The sequence below is a fragment of the Lagopus muta genome, chromosome 1, assembly GCF_023343835.1.
Source record: "Lagopus muta isolate bLagMut1 chromosome 1, bLagMut1 primary, whole genome shotgun sequence".
Classification (NCBI taxonomy): domain Eukaryota; kingdom Metazoa; phylum Chordata; class Aves; order Galliformes; family Phasianidae; genus Lagopus; species Lagopus muta.
Genome location: NC_064433.1, coordinates 38,871,030 through 38,894,088, shown reverse-complemented (window position 1 = coordinate 38,894,088; position 23,059 = coordinate 38,871,030). Strand labels below are relative to the sequence as shown.

General features: G+C 39.6%; 1 protein-coding gene across 2 annotated transcripts in view; it reads right to left on the bottom strand.

Moving 5' to 3' along the window:
* Nucleotides 1-252: 252 nt before the first annotated feature.
* SYT1 (synaptotagmin 1) overlaps nt 253-23,059 on the bottom strand; it is a 337,749-nt gene continuing 314,942 nt past the window's right edge. For both annotated transcript variants that reach the window (XM_048934819.1, XM_048934815.1), the window contains exons 10-11: nt 7,641-7,774; nt 253-3,383 (exon numbers count right to left, since the gene is read on the bottom strand). In XM_048934819.1, the coding sequence (XP_048790776.1) occupies nt 3,177-3,383; nt 7,641-7,774 (341 nt within the window). In that variant the 3' untranslated portion in view covers nt 253-3,176. The remainder of the gene's footprint in view (nt 3,384-7,640; nt 7,775-23,059) is intronic.

The following is a 23,059-nucleotide window of genomic DNA, read 5'->3' as shown; positions in this document are numbered from 1 at the left end:
GAGAATCATGTCTCAGGAGGCAAATAATCAGCTTCCTTGGGAAAGCAGAGGAATGCTTCATCTGCAGGGCAGGCAAAGTTCGCCTACTGGAGAAGCTCTGGCTGTGACTGCCTTAGAACAGACCCCATCAAGGCCTGGTGTCATAGCATTTGCAGTACTGCTGTGTTTATGGTTGTGTTAAGGTCTGTGAGTGAAATGCCTTTTTTTTTTTTTAAATAATTAATTTTAGATCAAAAGAGAAACACTGAAACATCAACAGGAAATAAAACATTTTTATTGAATATCTGTGTAATATGTATGTTATTTTAACGACAATTGGAAAACTCTACTGTGGGAAGTCACTACACAAAGTGGAACAAAATATAAACCACCTCATCAAAAATGAAGGTAAAATACGGCTAAAGTTGTCAGCTCGCGGGCCACGAGCGATATGGCAGGATAAAACACCCCAAACATTTCTACAAGATACAGAGAAAACCCACACAGAGAAACACTCAAGCAGGCAGTAAATATACACAAAGGCAACTAGGATCTTTCTACAGCATCAGATTCTAATACTTCACACAGCTTTGTCAGAAAGGTACATGTGGCTTCTTTGAGGATGAAAATGTCATCTTGGTCAAATAGCAGGTTCGGTCTCTGAGAATCGTAGTACCATACAAACCAATTCTACGGTGACATTCAGTCTGGCAGTGTAGGAAGAAAAAGCATTAAGAATACCTTAACACAATGAATCAGTTCTGGCAGTTTGAACCTGCAGCTATCCCGAATGAACAACTGAAAGCTAGAGACCATGAAGCTGAATATCTGCTCTTATGCTGGAAAGCTGACTGTCTCGGTCTTTTCTTTGGTGGGGTTTGGTCCTCAAGGTTAAGATTTTAAAGTATTCCAGCTTGATGCTTTGCATGTATGTGCCTGTTTCTATCAGAAGATGTCTCACTTGTGTATTTTCCATGTTTCATGTAAAAAAGAAAGAAAATGGGTCTTGCTACTTGCTTTTGGAGGTGAGGAGAGATCCATATTTTTAGTCTCCTCTCACTTTGCTGCTCCTTTTTCCCTCCGTGCACTGCAAATGGTGGCATGTGGCCACCACCACACTGACCTCACACTGTCACAGCTCTCTCAGCAGCAGAGCCTTGAGGGAGGGTGTAGAATTTCATTTTCAGCCCATGGTTCTCTAACCACATTCATTGTTTTTTCATTTTTCACAATAATTTCTTTTAGGTACAATTGAGAAAAGCATTAGCGTCTCACATCTCCCTCCAAAAGGTATAGCATTGCCACATTTCTGGGGTAGTTTGCATGGCTGAAAGTAATCCACTTTTCAAAGCATTATAAATATATTCACAGCTTGGAAAGACAAGCGAGGGGCTTCAAAGGGCTTCAAAGGACAGTACATGGGATAGAAGTGATGCCCTAAATGACTTGATGAGATGGCACAAGCCGAGATGACATGCTGGCTAGCTGTAAGATGGCTATCTACAGTAAAGCAGCGGGGCGCTAGGGTGAGGGAGGTTGGAAATGGGGAATATTGCACAGGGCTTGACAAAATGCTGCGTGGTCAACCCATTCAATATAGCCTCCTTGTCTCCTGCATAGCTCTCCAGTTCTAAATTGGTCCGTAATAACTAGAACTGCTTGTGCTATGCATTCCTTCGGCAGTGCAGTAGAAGGGAATGGCAGTATTATTACAATATCACTACGGAATAAATTGATTGCTATCCACTGAGAAAACTACATTTCTAAGCACACACGGCAGTCACAGTGATACACAGAGCAGTCTTTCAAGACTCTTATGGAATGACTAATAGCTTCATAATAGTGCCATTTACTACATAATAACATTGAAAACATTTAAAAACTCCTCCTGAAACGAGCATCTAGTATACAGAAGAGGTTGCTTCAGTTTTCTAGAACTTGTTCTTTGTTTTCACTTTTTTTTTTAAAGGACAAATTAAAACTTAAGTATAAATAGTATATAAAAGGTCACTAGCTGTTCTCTTTTGGCTTACTTTGAAGTGCATTTAGAACTATGGCTAAATTTTGTCATCTTCTGATGGGATTACAATACTGTCCGTTTACCATGAAACTATTTTGTATAATAAACTCACACGGCTGTGTCTAAAAAATATTCTGCATTCCTTCTAATCTGAGATAGTATAATAAAATATTTTGTTACAAAGTCTAATGTGCAAACTCATTATAATGTGAAATCGTGGATGGAATTCACAGTATGCAAATTTTGTATAAAGGTGATAACGGAGAGCTACTCTTGATTTCATGGCAGCGTTTCGCGACCGCTGCGCCTCCCCCCTCCCGTCCCCCCCCTCCCCGCATAACCTCTGCAATGTTCTTACTTTCACGTGAGATGAAATTGTCGCCTCCTACGGAACTGCTTCCTCAACTTTCAATCGAAAGCCTTTTCGGTCTGTAATGTTTGCGCTTTGGAATATATACAAAAAACTGATCTCCTGGCTTCTGGCTACATCTCCTTGAGGTCAGCCATGGAGCTGCTCAGATCATGCTAAGTTGCCTGTCAAAGAAGTCTACCAAATTGGATGTGCCCCTCCAAGATTCACTGTGTATGCGTAGCTTGTTAATAGGATGGTCCAGTTGAAAGCTCAGATTTAAGTTGTCCTTTAAGATGTCAGTGTAACACTACTAGTGCCTTACAAGTTGGAATTTTTTTCTGGAATGCAGACGATACAATAGTTACCCTATAATATATTATCAGCTCTCCTATATCTCAGTCAATTTACATAATTTAAAATAGAACATCTTATTAAAAACATCTAGATATACACAGATTAGGAAACGCTTACAACATACAAATACACAAACTAGAAATAAATTCTCAGCATACTGGTGTATATATACAACTGTGTGATACAATAAATAATTTCTGTCATGCTCTATCTACACATCATATTGCTTAAAAGAAGAGTAGATCTGGGGGGCAGTGGTGAAATGAAGCGCCATTAGAGGGCTCTCTACATTTAAAGTTGTGCAAATTAAAACAGGAATTAATTTAAAAGTACAACTGATCAGTGACAGGAACACATGGCTGGAAATGAAAGGACCCATATTACTGAGGTATTTACAGATACTGGCTAAAGAGCACTATGTGGGCAAATGCAGAAAGGCTTCTTCTTCTTCGTACTTTAATTTAATTTAATTTACTTCTTGACTGCCAGCATGGCATCTACCTCCTCCTCGGGCTGTAGGGTGTGCCACTGTGCGATGGGCCGCCTGGGGTTGGCCAACATGTCTGACCAATGCCTCAGCTCTGCTCCAGTGCTGTTGTAGCCCACAAAGACTTTCCCGATGGCATCATTCTTGCCAATCTTGTCATAGTCCAAAACAGTTACAACAATTTGCACTTTCTACAATGAGACAGAAAAAGACCAGTGAGGGGAGAAGGGCAGAGAGGAATTTGAGCACAGACAGTTACAACTGAGACTCCGTACACACCAATTGAGCAGATGCATGACTGCCAGAGGAGGCTCCTCCAACCATAAGTAAATTCAAACACTTGTCTATGTTTCTTGTGAGCCTTCCAGATGTATTTCTACTCAGAACCTCAAGGTTAACATGCAATTCACCCCCTGGTGTCAAAGAGCTTCATGGGAGAATAAAAGTTGATTTTTTCCTTTAATGGCTTAACAACGTACACATTCTTTTTGTTGTTCCTGGAGAATCAGGCTACCTGAAGTCTGTAGGGCTAAGGGTGAGATCTTAAGCAAAGTTAATTAAAAAGTAGTTCAGTTAAATATATCACTATCGTATAAGTAAATGTTAAACTTAGAAGGTTGAATTCAGAAATGAATTCCACACCAACTTATCATTTCCAATGTTGCACTCAATTCTTCCTACTTCTGAACAACTCCTTCTATCTATCTTGCATGCAAATTGTCTGTTTGCAGAAATAATTCAGAGGACAGCCCTTAGAGCTGCTATCTACAGATAGACGTACGTACCTGCGTGTGCGCATGTGCACACCCCTATCTATGTGTATGTGATAGATCTGTACAACTATAAAGCAGTCAGGAAAAGAGACTGCACACCCAAGGGAGCCGGAAAGAAGAAGAAACTGGTGTCTCGGGGCTCTGGCACAGCAGCACTATCAGGCACAGCGAGGTCTGGCCTGCAACCGCGCCAGAGCTGCAGAGCCACTTGACTGTAGGATTGGTAAGCTCTGGCACACAGAATTGTAAAAGCCCATCTCTCAGACCTCACACACCAGTTTCTGTTCACTTGGGCCGGGGCACATTGAGAGGCACAGTTCAAGGCAGGTATTTGTGTATACATGCACATGTTCCTCTCCATCAGGTTGTTAAGATTTACTGAAATAGTACAAAGAGCTTTGCCTTCAGTGGAGTGTTATTCTTAATAGTATCTGAGACATTAAACAGCCTTGGGCTGATTTTACTTAACTGTAAATGTTTCTCCTTAGAGATTTTCCTGGTAAAGTCGAGCATACAGTTCTTTTTCTGACTTCTTTCCATCCCCTTATAAATATATATAGTTCCCTATGTGAATGTGAGCTTCCTGAACTGGAGGAAGAAATGCACTGAAACAGATTTCTTAATAAATAAATAAATAAATAATATATATAAATTCTCAAGTATCAGTTTTTTTAAATTTAAGGTTTTAAATATGTGTATATATGATTTTTCTACTAGCACAATTAATTTCATTGCTTGCAATAGGGTTTATCTTTTAAAGGTAACCCTTAAGCATCTCTGCAAGACCAGACTCACGAGCTCTGTTTTTTAGGGTCCATTCATTTACAAGACTCCGCAATTCACTGAACCAGAGAAAGAAATAATTCCAGCAAGCACTAAAGTATTGATATAGTTGCCGATGACAAAAGTGTACATCAAACTCAAGATTCTGTTTCCCAAGAGCACTCATGATATATAGCAATATCCTGAAGCAAGTATTTCTAGAGGCCAAAATGATGTTTCAGTTTTGCTGCTTGCAATACAGTCACTTTAATGTTGATGGTACCTCCCCAAATGAACATTTATGTTTTAGATGCATGATACAATCACGGATACAAAACACAGACATGAGTTCTATTTTATGGTACCAAAAAATGTTGTCTGCTGCACCTAGAAGCTCAGGGCTAGTTATTATTGGATTTTTCCTTTGTTAATCATAATGGAACAGTGAGCACTGAAAACAAAAGACACTTTTTTGATCTATTAAGATGGAAGAAAAAGTAGCTCAGATGGTTCATGATGAAATGATTTTCACTGCATGGTCTCTGACTTAAACCCACAGAGAAATGTAAGCATCTCAGTACTTTTGTACTGCATATTACCACATATTAAAGCAACAGCTGCACTACAAAATACAACAGGTGCAGCAGAAAGCACCATCTCTGCTTTCTTGGATTAGCAGTTTCCTTGGAATGAATGGGCGTAGAGACTGCTACCTATGGATGTGGTCTGCTTTGAAAGTGGTGAAACAGGTACTTGATTTGACTGTAGGAACAGGATTTGACTTCCCAGTGGCCTTCTCCCATTGCCTTTCAACATACCACTTTTCCTTGCGTGCCCATTTCACTCAAGAGCCTAAATCCACTCTTACCATCATATAAGTCTAAACAATATTTTAGATGCTTATTTTTCTGACGATGAAATTACTACAGTGACCATAATGAAGTCTCTTCTAAACATAGTCTTTCATAACTAGTTCCAAAATACACTGGCATATGTCCACAGCCCATAACTATAGATCATTAAATTGAGGCTATATCCTGAGGTAAATAGCTATAAGTCACTCTAATAAACTTACCAAAAAAGCAGTAAAATTTTAGATAGCTAAACTACAACACTTTTTAAAAGGTCTGTGTCCACCCCACTAAGCTGATTTAGGAGTAGAGGGCAAAATGGCCAAGCACCCACAGAATAAGTGTTAACACGCCAAAGCTCTTATTCTATAACTTGGAGGTATCCATTCAGATTCCCCACTCCTGCCCCTACTCAGAAATCAAGATATTTCAGAGAGGCTTTCTATGATAGATCTTTTTTTAGCTTCTGGTTCTTTGACACTTGTTCTGAGATGTTTCCCAAGGACAATGACCAGCTTTCATTAAAATCGACTGGAATCATCCCCCATTGGATTTCCTGCTTTTTGACTCCTGCCCATCGACATCTGTATTTTTGCTGTGGGGGGTATCAAAAAGCTCCTAGGAGGGTCATTCATTCTTTCTAGTCACTATTCCTAGTGCCTCATCTTGTTTAGCTTTTTCATCTTTGTCACAACCAAGCCAATAAAAGGCAAGCACACAGAATTTGTGAAAGGTAGGCCTTAGATTCTGGACTTCTCTCCAGCTCAGCTGCTGTCAGAATCGAAGATGCAGATTCCCAAAACCCTTACCAGGCTCTCTCCTAATCAAGAGGATGCTGCCTTCCAGTCTCTGTTGCCTTGCAGTTTTCCCTAACAGTGTCTGTTGGCTGTATATTTAACCAATGTCATTTCAACCCCCATAGCAACAAGGCACCTAATCTGTGGTTTAAGACCTTTCTTACAATCCACAAAAGCACGCATTCTCAGACTTTAGTTATTGTCTTTAAAACTGGGAGACCCCTGAAAGTACACTTTCCACACTGAGTTCCATCCAGAAAAGAATTTGTCTTGCTTAATTTGTCTGCATAGTCACAGAGCCTCCTGGGAGGCTAGGAAGCCAGCATGCAGTTCTCTACTCTCATATTTAAACCCATGCATCTTGTCCTGACAATGAATGATCTAACAAGTGATCTTCCTGAGATGGTTAAGAAGATCATCTCTCTTGTGAGAAAAATGTTAGTTAACTTGAGAAGTCAAATCTCATTCACATAAATTAGAGATGATTAGCCTCCAAGCAGCCCAAAGGTAGGTACTCAAGTCCTTGAGTAATGCTGATGTGGTTACGTGGTATTTTCCACAACTAGGGAAGGCAACTTTCAGGTCAATGAGCTGGATTCTGAGCCTCCTAGTTTTAGGAATTGAGCTCCTCAGGAACAGCACAGGAGGAACTGCTGGAGCTGCACTGAGCTGCCAAGAAAAATGATACCCCTGCGATTCTCAAATGTCTTTTTAAAAGAGAAGTGGGAAGCACTGAAAAAGTTTTCATGGTAAAATAGGTAACTATTAAAACACAAATAAATAAATAATGTATTTTACTTGACAGGGAAGCTGCAGTTCTTTCAACAAACATTTCCTAAAAATGCATAGAGAACACAACTGTGATCAGTGATACTGATTTATTATTTTTAATAACCTGGGGGGAATTACAGCATACAAGTTTTTTCTACCCCTATACTTTTTTTTTTTTTTTTGCAGGAACATTCCTTTGCTATCTCCCTGTAGGTTTTTTTCTTTTTTTTTTTTTCTTTTTTTTTCCAGAATCCATTCCTGTTAACATAAAATGTCAGTTACTCATTTCACACTGATGAATCAAAGCTTCATAAGTACTGTGCATTTTATCGTTTCCCTCTTGAAGCACTCACACTCATCTCCTGCAGCACAGGGCTGGCACCTAGGTGCTAATGAAGGCATGCACATGTGATAATTAGCATGATTCCTGTTAAATATTTATAAGGGCTGAGAAATGGAATGCAGAGGGAAGACAAAACACAGTTTGACATTACCTGAATTTGCTCAAATGGTACTTCAAAGCTGAAAGACTCATTGTAGTAGGGATTCAGAGTATTCTTTTTAATTGTTGTCTTTTTCTTCTTCAGCCTCTTACCATTTTGCATCAGATGGATTTTCACATAGGGATCTAGATAATCAAGAGAAGAGGTAGAGGTAAGAGAGGTAGTTCAGTGTGCCTTCTATAGAATTTGATCTCACAAATTCATGACTCAAGAAAAAAAAGAAAAATCTTTAGCAACAAGCAGCTTGTAATTAAACAGTCTTAGTTTCTACCATAGGAAAACTCCGATACAACTGCAAAGTGTTTGTGATGGAAAAGGTACAAAATATTTGTTGCACTATCTATCTCCTTAGCATGCAAGGGAAAGGAGGATTTCCACCTAACTTTGTTCTGCAGTTCATTAAGCATCCTGGAAACAATCCTGGTGCTAATTAGCAATACCTTCACTGAGCTCTGTTGTATTTTTGTTTATGTGTACCATAAAATACTATTTGAAATCTCAAGCTCCTCTTTTTCAACAGGTATGTTGGTATGGTACTGTCACCAAAAATTGAACAGATATCTCCTTTGGCTTTAGGCAGATGACCTGTGATGAAGGGTGAGTCAAGCCATCCCTCTAGGGATTTATATGGAGCTACAGAAAACACCTGCCAGCCGTAAGTCAAGTGTTGTGTAAACTAAGAGAACCTGAATGTAAGCTATGGAGAGGGCTTCTCATGTCCCTCCTAGGAAAAAGATGGAGCTACAGAAGAAGAATGACAAATGAACGTGAAACTTATCACTGTGAACAAACCAAGCTTTACTCTCCAATGAAATTCACGGCTGAAGGGTCTGAGAACAATAATTGTATTCTGCTACAGTCAGAAATGTGCCTAGGAACACAACAGTTGGAGACACTGAAGTTCTGGAGTAATGTGATTACAATCTATGGTATGTCTAAAGAGAACATAATTATGTTAGTGGACTCTTCCAGACAGTGGACAAAGGTCTAATAACGTATAATGGCTGTGAGAAGAAACTAAACAAATTTTAGCTTAGAAATACACATTTACTTTAGTAGTGAGGCTACTGAAAATGCTGGAATAGCTTCTCAAGATTTTGTGGTGAACTCTGTCACAGAGGGTTAAGATTCTTTCTCCCTCAAATGACATAAGTACAAATACAAACTAAATCTGGGTAGTTTTATGCCCTAGGCTAGATAAGGAATTGCAAGGATTCCTTTTCACTGCACAATGAATGAATTAAGAGCAGAAATGTGAAGAACAGAAGTGCTAGCAAAAAGGCAACAAAATTCTTTCGTTTTTTTTTTTTTTAATACTGTTTTCAACATCATGGCATGCAGTGTTTTGAATGTGGACAATGGGCAAACTAGGACTCCTTCAAATTAGATGATACTTGAGAAAAGACCCATCTACCTGATTGGTCCATGCTGACTGCACAACAGTTTTGGCATGCAAAAATATGATGTTTTAGGTATAGCTAATATATTTATACTAAAAAAGTTTAGTAGTCAAGGAGCCAGCAACAGTGCATTAAGACACAGAAATGAGCTATAATGCTGATAAAGTGTAATTTGAGTACCTAGGGTAGGCTGGAAGGCTAAGTAGTGTAGTAATCAATTATTATTGAGGGGATTAGAACTGAAGAAGTCTATTGAAATAAATGTAATCAATATAAGCCAATTATTTAGTGACCTGTGCTTGTACAAAGACAACATAAGCAGATTTGATGATTATTCATATGTTCACAAGCAACTCTAATGTAATGATTTATATAGCAATGCAGACACATTCCGATCTACATAAACATTCCATATTTTGGGGACAAATACCTAGAATTCAAGTGTATATGAATGTTTGAAGATTGTATGTAGATTCAATTTAAATTATCTGCCTTGCCTTTAACAGATTTTCTATCGTCCTGCTGGTACTAGAACCAAATTTAACCCTGGACAACTCGTGGCCACAGGACAAGGCAAATAAGCCTTGGTGGCTTCTTTTTCACATCCTATCAGTTTCTTATGTTTCTTTGTCAGAATATATGAGTTTGGCTCAGGCAAATGCCAGTTTTTTCAGTAGGAAAGATCCAGGTGGTACCATCTTAACACTGTCATGCAGAAATGTCAATGGCAGAGGTCCCAAATGGAGTACAGAAGGGCACATACCATGCAATACAATAGCCTCGGGTTTTTTCACCATATAGTGAAACTGCCAAGCCAAACTAAATATGAATTTAAAAAGTCATCTAACTGAAGCCATGTTACTTATTTTCTAGTTTTAGAAGAATGTATTAAATAACTTTACTAATCACAAAAAAAGTGCAGATCAGAATAGGGTGTCCAACTCACATATGTGAATGAATGAGAGACTTTAGCTGAGTTCATCCTTATTAGACTGCACGTCCACTTTCTGTTTCTTGAAGCATCCCAGCCATACGTGGTTCTCCCCTCTCTTTTTTCTTCTGAGTCCAATACATGAACCCTTCAGTTAGACTGTCCCATAACCTACCTCACCAGCCCTACCACCACCAGCTCTGCAGGAATCTTTTGCATGCAACCTACACAGACGTCCCTGCAACTTCACAAGTGTTTCAAAAAGATGGGTTCTTTTCTACCAAATAACAGAAGCTAAAATGCTTGGACTCAATTATTGGAAGAAGGGAGGATGATCAAAAGCAAGCAGAACCTCTGAGAAGTGACAGTCTCCAGTGATCTTTCTGAGATAAGGCATAGCGATAATGGAAACCTCTCTTCTCTCTACTTGCAGCATAACCTCAGTACTGGCACCATTACTCATGCTGAGTAATGCTTTAATATGTAAATAATCTCACACAGTAAGTAAGACTAGTAAGAATGACAGCACTGATGTTAAAACCCAGCAGTGATAAACTGTACATTAAGTGCATAGCATGGGCACAGAGAGCAGAATTCTTTGGACCACATGTAAACGTCTACATACAATGCCAATGAAAATGAGAAAGCTTTTCCCTTTGTATAGTCTGGATAGTTATCTAATTCCAGAGTAGATACCTGTCTTTTGTCAAGTGGATTGTACCCCAAAAAGGCAAGGTAGCCTATTAGCTTGGATGTGAACAGTTATACTGCAGTTTAGAAGAGGTGAACATCACTCTGTTTTTTCCTACAGTTTTGTTCTTTTTGAGTATGCAGGGGCTTAGATCCATGTTATTACCCAACGCATTACACTACCCAACCACCTGGAGGAAGGGATGTTGCAGCCGGGGCATTACAGATGCTCCTCTGCTAAAGGAGACAGAATGGCTGTGTGTCCATTGCTTAATAATTCACACTAAGCAATGCGTGGGATTAAAAAACATTGTGTTATTTATTCACTCATTAACAGTCTATCCACAAATGCTAAAAAGCTATAAAATTTATAACGACTTGTGCACTATAGATTTTACACAACATCTCAAGGGAGGGTGGCTGAACAGCTTTTAAAGCACTGGGTGACAAGCTCACAGATTTTGTCTTCCTGAAGTTTGCAGTAAGATGCCAATATGTTATTTAAAGGACAAGTGATATGGCATGTGATATCAGGTAAAGATATCTTGATTTATGTGGACTGTGAAGCATACATGCACAATTAGGATCCTCTTAATACAACAACTATTTTATCATCATCATGCCATAGACAAGATGCACATAATTATTAGGGGCTTAGGAGAAGCAAATTTGGCAGTTAAAAGCAAATACTACATTGCAAAAGAAGAAAATCATGGCTAATGACCATAGCTGAGGAAAAACGTGGAACTCAAGAATGACTGTTTGAACGTGAATTTTAAGATGAAAAGTATGTTACAGGGATCGGTAGTTAATGAAAAATCATTTTCCAGGTAGTATTCAGCACACAAATTTCCACTTGTATGGATCTTCAGCAGAAAAATGTCAACAAAGTACTCAGCATGGCATGGCTTTACTACAGTGGCTTATTCTGAATGCAAACATAAGGACGGTGCTGATCTTTGATAAATATTTGTAAGGCTACTGTAATATGAAAAGCAAGCAACTAGAAAGTTGACAAATCTGAAAAATGCTTCAGGGGAAACACTGGACTTGATTAGGTGTGCATTTACAGTCCAGAATGCATGTGGGGGAGAGTAACAGTTTAAAGAGAAAAATCCCACACAGCTCTGTGCGGAGGGTTCAGAGAAAACACTCAAGCCTCAAAGAATCCTAACATGATTACGAGGAAAAAGCTGAGCCAGAACAAACTAGTCATGGATACAGCTGAGTAAAGTTTCACATGAAAAATACTGTAATATGAAGATGTACTCAAATAAAAAGTAGAAACTGAAAAGAAATAGAGTGTCAGAACTGCCTCTGGCTATGTTTTTGTCTTCAAACTGTTCAGGCTAACTGGGTGCTAATTAGCACACTTTTTTTTTCCCCCACCAGAAGAAAAGCAACGCCAAGCCCATGCCAAAGCACACAGCGCTGACGTTTAGAGCAAAGGCAGACAGTGGTGCTTCCATTTTGGGAAGTAAAAGAAATTCTTGAAGAACTCAGAAATTGATTCAATAAGTAAAGAAAATCAGATTCGGAAATGTAGCCTTAGAAATGGCTCCGCACTCACAGTTAGAGCAGAGGTAACTTGCGAGGAGGGGTGTCAGTTCCACTACAAAGAGCCAGGATCACTCACATCCTACAGCAACCAGCAGGGTGGGAACACAAGGCCAGTGCCTCTGAACAAGGCAGGAGGAGGGCTCCCACAGAGCACAGTGGGACAAACTTCGCCAGTAGTTCCCACAGGTTTGCTGATTCTTCCCAAGAATCATGAGATGTGCTCTCTCTGTGGGCCTATAAACCCTCCTCTCCCAGGAGAGCGATGATTCACACGCTGCCTGCGGCTTTCAGGCCATGGACAATTTGGCTCAACTTTTTCTTCTGTGTGTTCATGTATGGATGAGAAGGGATAATTAAAGTCTATGACATAATGAGCTTGTAGTGATATTATGCCTGGATTATCTAAGTCAATATTTTTGAGATGAAGTGTGAGCTCTGGAAAGGAAAGAAAGCAAGACAGGAGGAAAACGTGTTATCTAGAGAAGAAGCAATGTAAGATACCACTATTAAGAAAGAATGCAAGTGCTATGGTACATTCTATATTGGTTTATATTCATTGATGCAAGCTACTGGACATTCTACTTTCCTCCACAAATAAGCACACGGAAAGAGGAATGCAATTTTTAAGCAGCAGCTGACATCTCCAGAGAAATACTGAAAAACATTCTTACTAGGAGGAATTCTCTTGGCATAAAATATAGGTTTTGCAGTTCTTTTTTTTTTTTTTCTTTCTTTTTTAACCACAACATTTCAATGAAAACAGGATTGTTGAGTTTTATTCAAATGTCCAGTTCTCAGCTAGCATTCCCATTTAGTCACTAGGGACATTATTGGAGTTTCCATAACCCCACTGGGCTGTAGAGTACTTGATGTTATCAGCCAGATCTTGAGCTGCAGCCAGTACTTGATCAGTGCACAAGGGAAATGTGGGTAGCAAAAGTATTTCCTGCAGTTTCTGGTGGTGGCATCTGTGCCAGTTCCGATCCCAGCAAAACACTTTTAAAAATCACTTTATTAAGTGGGCTGAGGATTCAGCTGCATGCCTGGGAGATTCTCCCAGCACCACCCTGTGGCCATGAATTGAGTTCAGAAATTGCAACCAGCCCAGGCAGGGTGTCAGTGGACTGCTCCAGATGCAGCTCAGGGTTCTTTTTTGTCCTATTATTTGTAGTGGTGTAACAGGTAAGATGATTTTGGTTAATGTATTTCCATAAGCACCTTTAGCAGAAGAGTGCATAATTTATATAACTTATTCAAAGAGTGGATAATTTATACATGAAAACATCTGCCCATTCATGTTCAGGAACAGATCGATTCTCATAGGAATAATGGATTCCAATAATCCATTTAAAGTTGGGGAAGAGGGATCAGTATTTGGAAGAACTAACAATAGTCCCCTGTTATAATGAAAAAGGTGAATGGTGTATAGCAAAGCAGCCTCAGAATAACAGCTGTGCAGTCAAATGAGCATCAAGTTGTTACTGAAATGCTGAGTTCAGAGAAGCAGAGAGCTCGGGGAGGATGGAGGTGTTGTAAAACTGACAGCAGAGCCAGCAATTCCCTCATCTGAGAATCCCAAACTGAGAGTGCTGAGCATGTAGAGCTGACGGTAAAAACAGAAATGTTCACAAAGGCCTAAGGGCTATTCAGCCTGCAGATGAGTCTGTAATTCCACCCATAGTGCTTCCAACTGGAACATAACAACAAATGTTACAACACCAGATGGGGGAAGTAGCATAAAACTGAAAAAATGAAGAAGCCAAAACTCTTATTTAAAAACAGCACAAATTAGTGCTTATGAGATTATGATTAAGTTTACTGCCAGAGCAAGGGCAGTTGATCTGTCTCTCTTGAGTCCAAGCAGCTCACTTCAACATAGCTGCACAGAGGCAAAACAAATAGTTCTATGAAACGCCCTAAGTGTGGGTTGAACCAACAGGAAAAAACTCCTTAAGATTCGGCCGTGTGTAAACACATAATGCCCTGGTGCAAAAGCAATGCAACTTAACCAGGCACTCTGTAAATGTGATTACATGCAAACTGCAAGCATCGAAGCAGTAAACCTCACTTCCCTGTATTTGCACCAGGAAGGGAGGAGCTGACTGCTCATCAAGCCTGAATTCAGCAAGCAAATACAGTGTGGCACTGTAAAACTTTTAACATACTGGGAAAGGGTAACAGATAATAAACAAAAAAGCATACTGTAATATGAAAAATGTTGTGTATCATTGTATATGACAAAATATACAGATGGAAAGAATACAGTTACAACGAAGATGTTGCTGGCATTAACATCAAGTGGTGGAAAAATATTAAGTGGGATTGCTGATGTAGGCAGACTGTCCAGTAAATGAATTCAGATAGAAACCAAAGCTAACTGGCAATACTTCAGGCAGAACATTCCTGCAAACTGCTGAGTCTGAATTTATGTAATACATTTTGATGATACAGAGAAAAAATTAATTACATTTATATTTACTAAATTGGCGGTACTGGAAACAGCAGAAAGAGGATAATATACAGAAGTTCAGAGAGATTCAAAGTACTACCCCGAAGTGGAGTGAGGAGGAGGGAGGGGGAAGTATGCCCTGAATGAGAAATAATGGTGTACAGAGGAGCAGAGAGAGAAGCAGAAGCACATTATATAGAAAGCAAAATGAAACTGAGATTAAGGAACAGGTCACATAGGATGCTTTAGCAGAAAAAGACAGAAACTGGGTGAATAATGATGCATCTAGCTGGGCTGCTTGTGAGTGTCTGTGGGCCCTGCAAAACTTGGCTGCCTGTCTATCCAAGTCTTTCAGAGGGGGGCACCAATTTTTGGGTTAGGGGGACAGAGTGCAGTTCTTTCTGAGGCACACACTGCCCTCTTGTACCTACAATTCAAACATCATGATGAAAGAGTGAGGTTAAACTGCTAGCTTGATTGAGATGTTCATCAGACCTCTCTGTTGGCTGAAGCCATCTGAACACACATACTAATGTCTCGAGGTTGAGACAAGGCTAAAAGACACAAGAAACAGGTTCTCAATCTGCACTGCTGAGCAGAACACTGCATTTTGAGTACTACTGTCATTTAGCAGTGCCAGGCCTGGCACTGTGCCTCCTGCCTTTGATGGAAGTGCCTTTGCCCACTGTATTTATGTGATCCTCACCTTTGGGCCTCTGTCAGATCAAATATCTACTCCTGTGGGTATCTGCTGCAAATAGCTTCTTGCCTGTGCACTGGATGATGGTGTGACTATCAAGATTTTAGGGGACTTGATTGAAAGAAACCCAGAGGGATATACCAATTTTTGTTAGCCAAGAATTTCTATTTCCCTGGTGATGTTTCTTTGTGCTTCCAGGCTTAAACATGTGGGATGAAAGTCTCGAGGAAGACTGCTGTGCTAGACAGAGACAAAAGTAAGGAAAGGCACCTGGAAATAACTGGGCAGAAGCAAAGAAAGCAATTTCTTTCATGTAGTGGAATGCTGCACTTATGAGAAGAGCTGACTGAAAGGAACTAATGCCAACCAGAAAGAAGTTTAGATCATAATTCAAAAGAATATGTTGCCACAGCCAAGTGTTGAAATATCCTTACTTAGGGCAAATGTCCTAAGTGACTGCAATGGGGTAGGAAATGGCCTTCAATTTCCATTTTCTTTCTCTGAAAACAGTGGATACAGCTTTCCCTTTACTGCCTGTGCACTTTGAGCAATACGTTGACTGAAAGCAAATGCCTTTTTTGGTTGTTTCTCCAACCCCCACAGCAAAAAAAAAAATAATCAAAAAACAAACATTAAAAACCCAAACCCTGTAGCTGTGAGGCAAAACAAGTCCTAATCTTAAATTGCACAGAGGACAGATAGGAGTTCCAGTATTACTGGATAATAAAGAAAACTGCACTGAAGTGAGTGACAGTATTCACTGAAAGGAATTAATCAACCCTGAAATAGAGAGAAACTCTATTAAAAGCAAAAGATGTTCTAACTGGTTTATTAGCGATTTATTGTAGCAGAGACACACATTCCGTGGTCTTCATGTCAGCACTGCCACAGTAAGGGTTCGTGGTGTGACTGCTCATCAGCTTGTATATAAAGAGTCCACAAGCACCTGTTTTTCAATCTCAATTTGAAATAACATTCCTAGGACTTTTTCAACCGGAGAAGTTTCCACTTGTATGAAGTTCCATCTTCATTTTGTCCCCATTAATTTTTTTTTCTATTGGATTTAAGCATTAGGGAAAAAGTGCAAGTAAAGAGCTACATGATTGCAATATGCTTTTAGCCTACAAATATCCATTTAGAATAACTAAGAGAAAATAAATGGCTCTCTTTCTCCTCCTCCTCTCTTCTACTCTCCAAAGCATGTGCTGTCTTTTCAGCAGGGTTTTGCAGTGTTTTCTTGTATATTCTTACAGTCTATTTTTAGCAACTAATTTTAGTGTGATTCACAAGATCAAAGTCTTTGCTGTCTCAAACAAGGTACCACCAATCCTCTACAAGAAACCTAAAGCAAACCATGACACAGACATCTATTTGTCTCTTTTAGGCTCAGAGGCCACACAAAACCTTTCCCTCCTGTCTGCCTAAGACAAACACTAATGACAGCTCCAGTCGATTTGCTTTTCAGTGGTGAGAAGGAGACTCCGGGAACACCTTAAGGCAAGAACTGCATCTGCTCCAGGCATGAACACGACCATTCTGGGTGATGTTCCCCATTACTGTTCGGAAGACTGGCTTTGTCTTGGATTAAATTTAACAACAGTTAGGAAAAGAAGATCAAAATCAGATTTTCTTGGGACAGGCAACATCTTCATCTCAATCTCAACAAGAGAAATTACAGTGTAGGCTAAACTTACCAGCAGTTTCAATTGAGCTCAACTAAGTTACATCAGTTTAGCAAAGAATGACAACTGAATGAAAACCTGTTTTGCAGTGTAACAAAACCACAAAGCTTTGAAAAGCCAGAAGGTCAGATTTTGAATGTGGGCTCTTACAGAGCAAGGGTTGTGGGGCTGCATTCCTGATGCCTCCACGTAATGAAAAGCAGTGACCTGAAACTCAAGGCATTTTTACATAAACGAGAGTAACATCAGGATTATGCCCAGAATTATGGAAGTGCTGAAGTCATAGAATCATAGAATGGCCTGGGTTGAAAAGGACCACATGATCATCTAGTTTCAACCCCCCTGCTATGTGCAGGATTGCCAACCACCAGACCAGGCTGCCCAGAGCCACATCCAGCCTGGCCTTGAATGCCTCCAGGGATGGGGCATCCACAACCTCCTTGGGCAACCTGTTCCAGTGCGTCACCACCCTCCGAGTGAAAAAATTCCTCCTAAATATCTAATTTAAACCTTCCCTGTCTCAGTTTAAAACCATTCCCCCTTGTCCTATCACCATCCACCCTCGTAAACAGCCATTCTCCCTCCTGTTTATATGCTCCCTTCAAGTACAGGAAGGCCACAATGAGGTCTCCCTGGAGACTTCTCCAAGCTAAAAAAAAGCCCAGTTCCTTCAACCTTTCCTCATATGAGAAGTGCTCCAGCCATCTCATCATCTTAGTGGCTCTCCTCTGGACCCACTTTACCTTTCTTCTGTGCCCCCAGCTCACAGAAAAATTCAAGACCTGGAGATCTCTGTGTTGCAAACGCAATACGGTGGGTTAACATTCAAAATCAGACTACAGAACAAGTATTCAAGGCCAACAGCATCTGCAGTAAGAACAATCTGCTGCCAAGAATATTATTCCTGTTCTAAGACAAGATCAGACAACTTGACAAATGGCATCATTAAATGAAAGACGGAAGTATTTCTGAGAACATGACCAACAGTCCATGCTGCAATGTACCCCAAGCTTCTTCAAATCCTCTAAGCCATTTAATGGCAGAAATGGATATTTGACTGACATGTTATGATTTCATCGCTTACTGTACACCACTTTAGCTTAAAAGTCAGTCAAATGTGACACAAACGATCAGAAATCCAAAGGTACATGATAGTTTTCAGCTTGGATACCCGCTACAATTTTATACAGCTGCTATCCAATTTGGTACAAAAGTGGTGGAGCAATCTGATCTTGTACTTCACTGACAAACCAGATTGCATCTGCGCAACTTGGCATAACTTTGTGTGCTGCTCCATCGAGACGAGAACTTGATGTAGTCTACTCAAGGGATCATGTTCTGTAATAAAATCAAACAAACCAAGAATCCAGACAGCACATATGAATTTCAGAAATCCTTTAGCTTTCAGAATTGAAAGTAGGAATATTTGAAAAGACAAGCCTGAGTGTTTGAGGTTATTAGAAGATGAGGAAGAGGATGACACAGTAGTGAAATGGATAAGTGCTGCTATTTGGAATCAACAGACTGAAACGATAATAAGGGAAAGGTGGATAACTCTGCTTCCAAGCCTAGGCAATGGTATATAATTGAGAATATAAATAATTCCAGCAAAACTAAGCTGGAAAAAAAACAATACTATTTCCAATACATGTTCACAAAATATAGATTTTCTAAGGTACTAAGTTTTTTAAGATGCAGATGGGTCCATTTTCACCCAGCTCCTGCTAAGAAATGCTGCTAAGAATGTGAAGCGATCGATTCCCCAGAGCTTCCAGCTTCAAGTTTCCTCTGCAAACTCCTATTGAACACTCTTCTGAAATAGTCAATAACTATGTGACAAAAGGCCTTTTATGTGTGTCTGTGAATAATGACTGCCAAGGCAGTCACTCAACAGCGATAATAAGAAATAGTTAAAATTCCTTCTGTTACATGTACATAGCAATAATAACAACTAGCAAGCAAGTTCATGCATTTCAGAAGGACAAAATATTCTCCCTTCAGAAAAGAAGATGACAAACGTTAAAAAGACTGACCAAAGGAGAATTGAGGTTTTAATTAAAAAAGCCAGGTTTACAAACAATAAACTTGCCTTTGGGATACCGTCAGAGGAGATAAACAGGGAGAGAGAGAGGGAGTGCCTCCAGCTAGCTTGCCATTAGCACAAAGGAAAACAATTGCAGGGCTTAGGGAGGATTTAGCTTTAACAAGTGCTTATCACAGAGTAATGTCATTGCACACTATTGTATTTGGGATGAAATTAATTTCCAACTCTATATTAACATTTTAGAGACCCTGCTTGATGGAGAAATAAAATCCTTTGGATTTTGCTACATCACCAGATGTAGCAAAGGCCATTTTGAGATCTGGTGAATTTGACCACCTGTTACCTGTAGAACACTACTAAAATGAAAAACAAATATATAGAAAATTGGTTTCCTTCTATAATGGACAGCAGGTATTTCAGAGCATTGACAAGTTGAGTGTCCAGAATCAAATCAATAAAGAAAATAAAACAAAGGGGAGAATTTTAAGTTTATTTAATTTTATATCCGCATTATTTTATTCCTGTGTTATAATTAATCCACAACTGTGACACGGTGCTTTCAAGCCACACAGCAGTATAATGAAAACTCCACTGTGATGGAGTAGGTGTTTTCCACAAGAAAACCTGTTCAGCTAGGTAACAGGAAACAATTCGTTGCCTTACCATAAGGTAAGACAAAAGTGGTGATTTAGAGAGTAGCGAAAGCAGAAATTTTAGCACATGTGGGGAAGCCCATTTTCTGCTCTTTATTAGTATTAGCTCAACAACTGTCGTCGTTCATCTCTGCAGGGCTCCTTTCTCGCTGCATTCCCCAAGCTGAGAGGAGCCCTCTGGAAGTCGCACAAAATTGGCTTTTGCTACCATATTAGGAATCAAACAGAGCAGCAAAAGCCCCTGGCTGAGTTGGATAAATCAACAGGGAACGCATTTGCCTTCCAGCCAAGTGAGTACAGCAAAGTGATTCAGGAAACAAAATAAATAATAATTAAAAAATGAATCCTAAGCAGTAAGCAGTAGGACTTAAAGCTTCTTTTTCTGTTTGACTTTTATCATACTTCCTACTGAAGTGTAGAAAGAAAGTACATTTCCAGATATGAGAAAATCTTCTTCCTTAAATTTCTTTTTGCTATGGAGTGAAATAATAGCAAGACACATATCAGTGATCAGTGTCAAATGTTTTTAACATGTTATTTTGGGCTGGACAGCCATCATGATACCAGTGATCACCCACTGTACTCAAAGTGCAAGCTTTGCTGGTGATTCAGCAATTTGTGTGTAAAGGCAGAACATGGAATCACTGCTGTACTTGTGTACTACAGTATGTGTGTACTGCCATATTCTGAAGAACATTTAATAGAGAGGGTCTGTAAAATATCTAATCCATTTTGCAGTTGCTGAAAGGATGCAATTCCACGTAGACGTGATTAAGATTTATAGATCCTGTGTAAACAAGGCAAAGCCAAATAAGAACATGCCAGGAAAATATGGTAAAGACTTGCTTCTATTGTAAAACATTTCATTTCTGTTGTAACACATTTTGGGAAGGCAAACTGCATAATGAACTCTTCTTATCCATACCTCATTCTAACCCATAGCCATGGGGCTCCTAATGCGTCCCTTGTCTCACACAAGCAAAATGAATGAGGTGATTACCCCACAGAATTTAATTCAAAGGGTTATGAAGATAGGAGCAGAAATCCTATTTTCCCCATGGAAATGTCACCACCTCTTCCGAGAGAGAGAGTTTGTGGAAGAAGGTAACAGTATAAAAGGAGATTGTATGTATGTCTAGCATTTGATTAGAGGAAGGAAATCAGCAGGATTCTGTCATCCAGCATGTAGTCACAGTATAAAAATAAACAACGACTGAGGGACTGCAGAAATAAGATGGCAGTCATGGCTTTCTATGGCTTTAGAAACAAGAAAAAAAGCTGCTGTTTCCTAACTACTAGTTCTCCTCCAGCACACTGATTTCATTGCTGTCTTTTTTCCTTTCCTGCTCAGGCTTTGTAGCTGCATGCTGTTGTCTGCTCCACGTGCGCTGTTTTCCAAAAGCCAGTCCTAGTCAAATAGCCACAAAATACATGGACATTAGCAAACAAAACTTGTATGTATTACACTGCGAATTGTGGCCACATACGCCTACCCACTCCAAAAACATGAAAGGAAGGAAAACCAGCGTTTGACAGTTGGCTGCTGGCCAACTCTTTGTATGAATTTCCCTTTGCCCCATAATTACCAAAGCTGACAATTTTTTCCCACCTCACTCACTTGAAAGCTCAACTTGTGAACCAACAGGAAGATCAGAAACATGCTGGATGTCACTGAGCACTCATCTACCCTGGGGCCTGGGACAGCCCTGCGGTTAAAAGTGAGTTCAGGTTGATTGAACGGCAATGTGGTGGCCTCCAGTGGATGCAGTCAGATAACAGCCTACAACAGTCTTGCTGGGTTCATTTTTCTTCTTTTAGCTGAAGTGAGCATGAAAGTTGCATTCTGTTTGCTCAGTTTTGTTTTGCTTCTCCTAATAAGCCGGGGCGCTGAGCAGGAATTCAGCAGGAACAGGGGATGGTGGGGCTTAAAGCCCTGTTCCCTTCCATTCCTGATTGGGGGATCTGAATCTATACTGTTGATTGAAAGGAGATGAGCAGGGCAGAATACAGGGCAGAGAATTTCCAGAAGACTCGACTTTGCATCAAGTTGATTTGGTTCTCCTTTGCAAGACAGTTAGAACATCTTCTGTAATAAGGAATATTGTTCAATTAAGAATTAGTGTATGAGGAACAACACAACTTTGGCAGCAGAAGTTGCAGATTATAAAGAAAAGCAGTGAAAAAAAATGAAAAAAAAAAAAAAAGTAAAAAAAAAAGTAGTGTTTATACTGCTACACATTCCATCAATTAAATTCCTCAAATCAATTAGAAATGAAAGAAGAATGGATGGGATATACTCTGAGTCCTTCCAGCACAAGTTTGGTATCTCAATTAGATTTTCAAAAAACAAAGGCTTAAGGTGCCTTTAAAGCTTCAAAGTGAGCTCTGGTGTACAAATTTGCTACAACAATTTCCCCACTGCACTGCAACAAGGCATTTCAGGATTGTTTCTCACAGCATTGCTCTCACTCTAATCATGGCAAATTCGAGACAGGGCTGTAAGCAGAGCCAACAGAAGCTTCTGAAAGGCTCAGTATCTTTCTGCTTCTCCTGGAATTATCAGTATCTTTGTTTCATGAACTTCTGAACTGGCCATAACCACGTCCCAGCATGTTAAAGGACTGTCCTTCACCCAATGCCAGACTGTGAAAATATAGCGGATTACAAAAAGATGTGACATTTATTTACAAAATACCCATGTACCCCAACTTCGTATGTTTTACTTTTTGTAAGGAGGTGACTTTGCCAACCATTTCTAAAAGATTAAAAAGCCTGCTGTGTCATCTCATATATCTTCATTCAGTCTCTAATGCAGCCAGAGAGCACAAAGGCTGAGAGAAAACCTTTTATCATTCAGAGTTATTGACTGGGCCAGAATACTGTATTAGGCACCTCAGGAAACTTTTAGCTAAAACTTGCTTGTTTGAGAAATGGCCGACCTTGTAGGTGAAGGAAAGCAGGCATTCTCAAATGTCAAAAAGGTTGCTATCATCTAGAAATCAAGCACATCTTAGGGAAAAAAAGGTCTATTTACTGACTAGAGACAACGTACTGAAAAACTCTGGCAATGATATTCAAGCCAGCAGCCAGCTCCTGTAAGCACTGTATCATTAGAGAAGTGAGACTACAAAATCAACTGTATGCAAGCTTTAAAAATATTGCACCGCTGCCAACTCTTATGATTTTATTACAATCCTTGAGGTATATGGTGTATTTCTTGAAGCTTTTGTTTCTCAGCTTTAATTTCAAATCAGAAATAACATCGGTAACCCTTATGGCTAGAAAAAAGATCTGAAAGCAC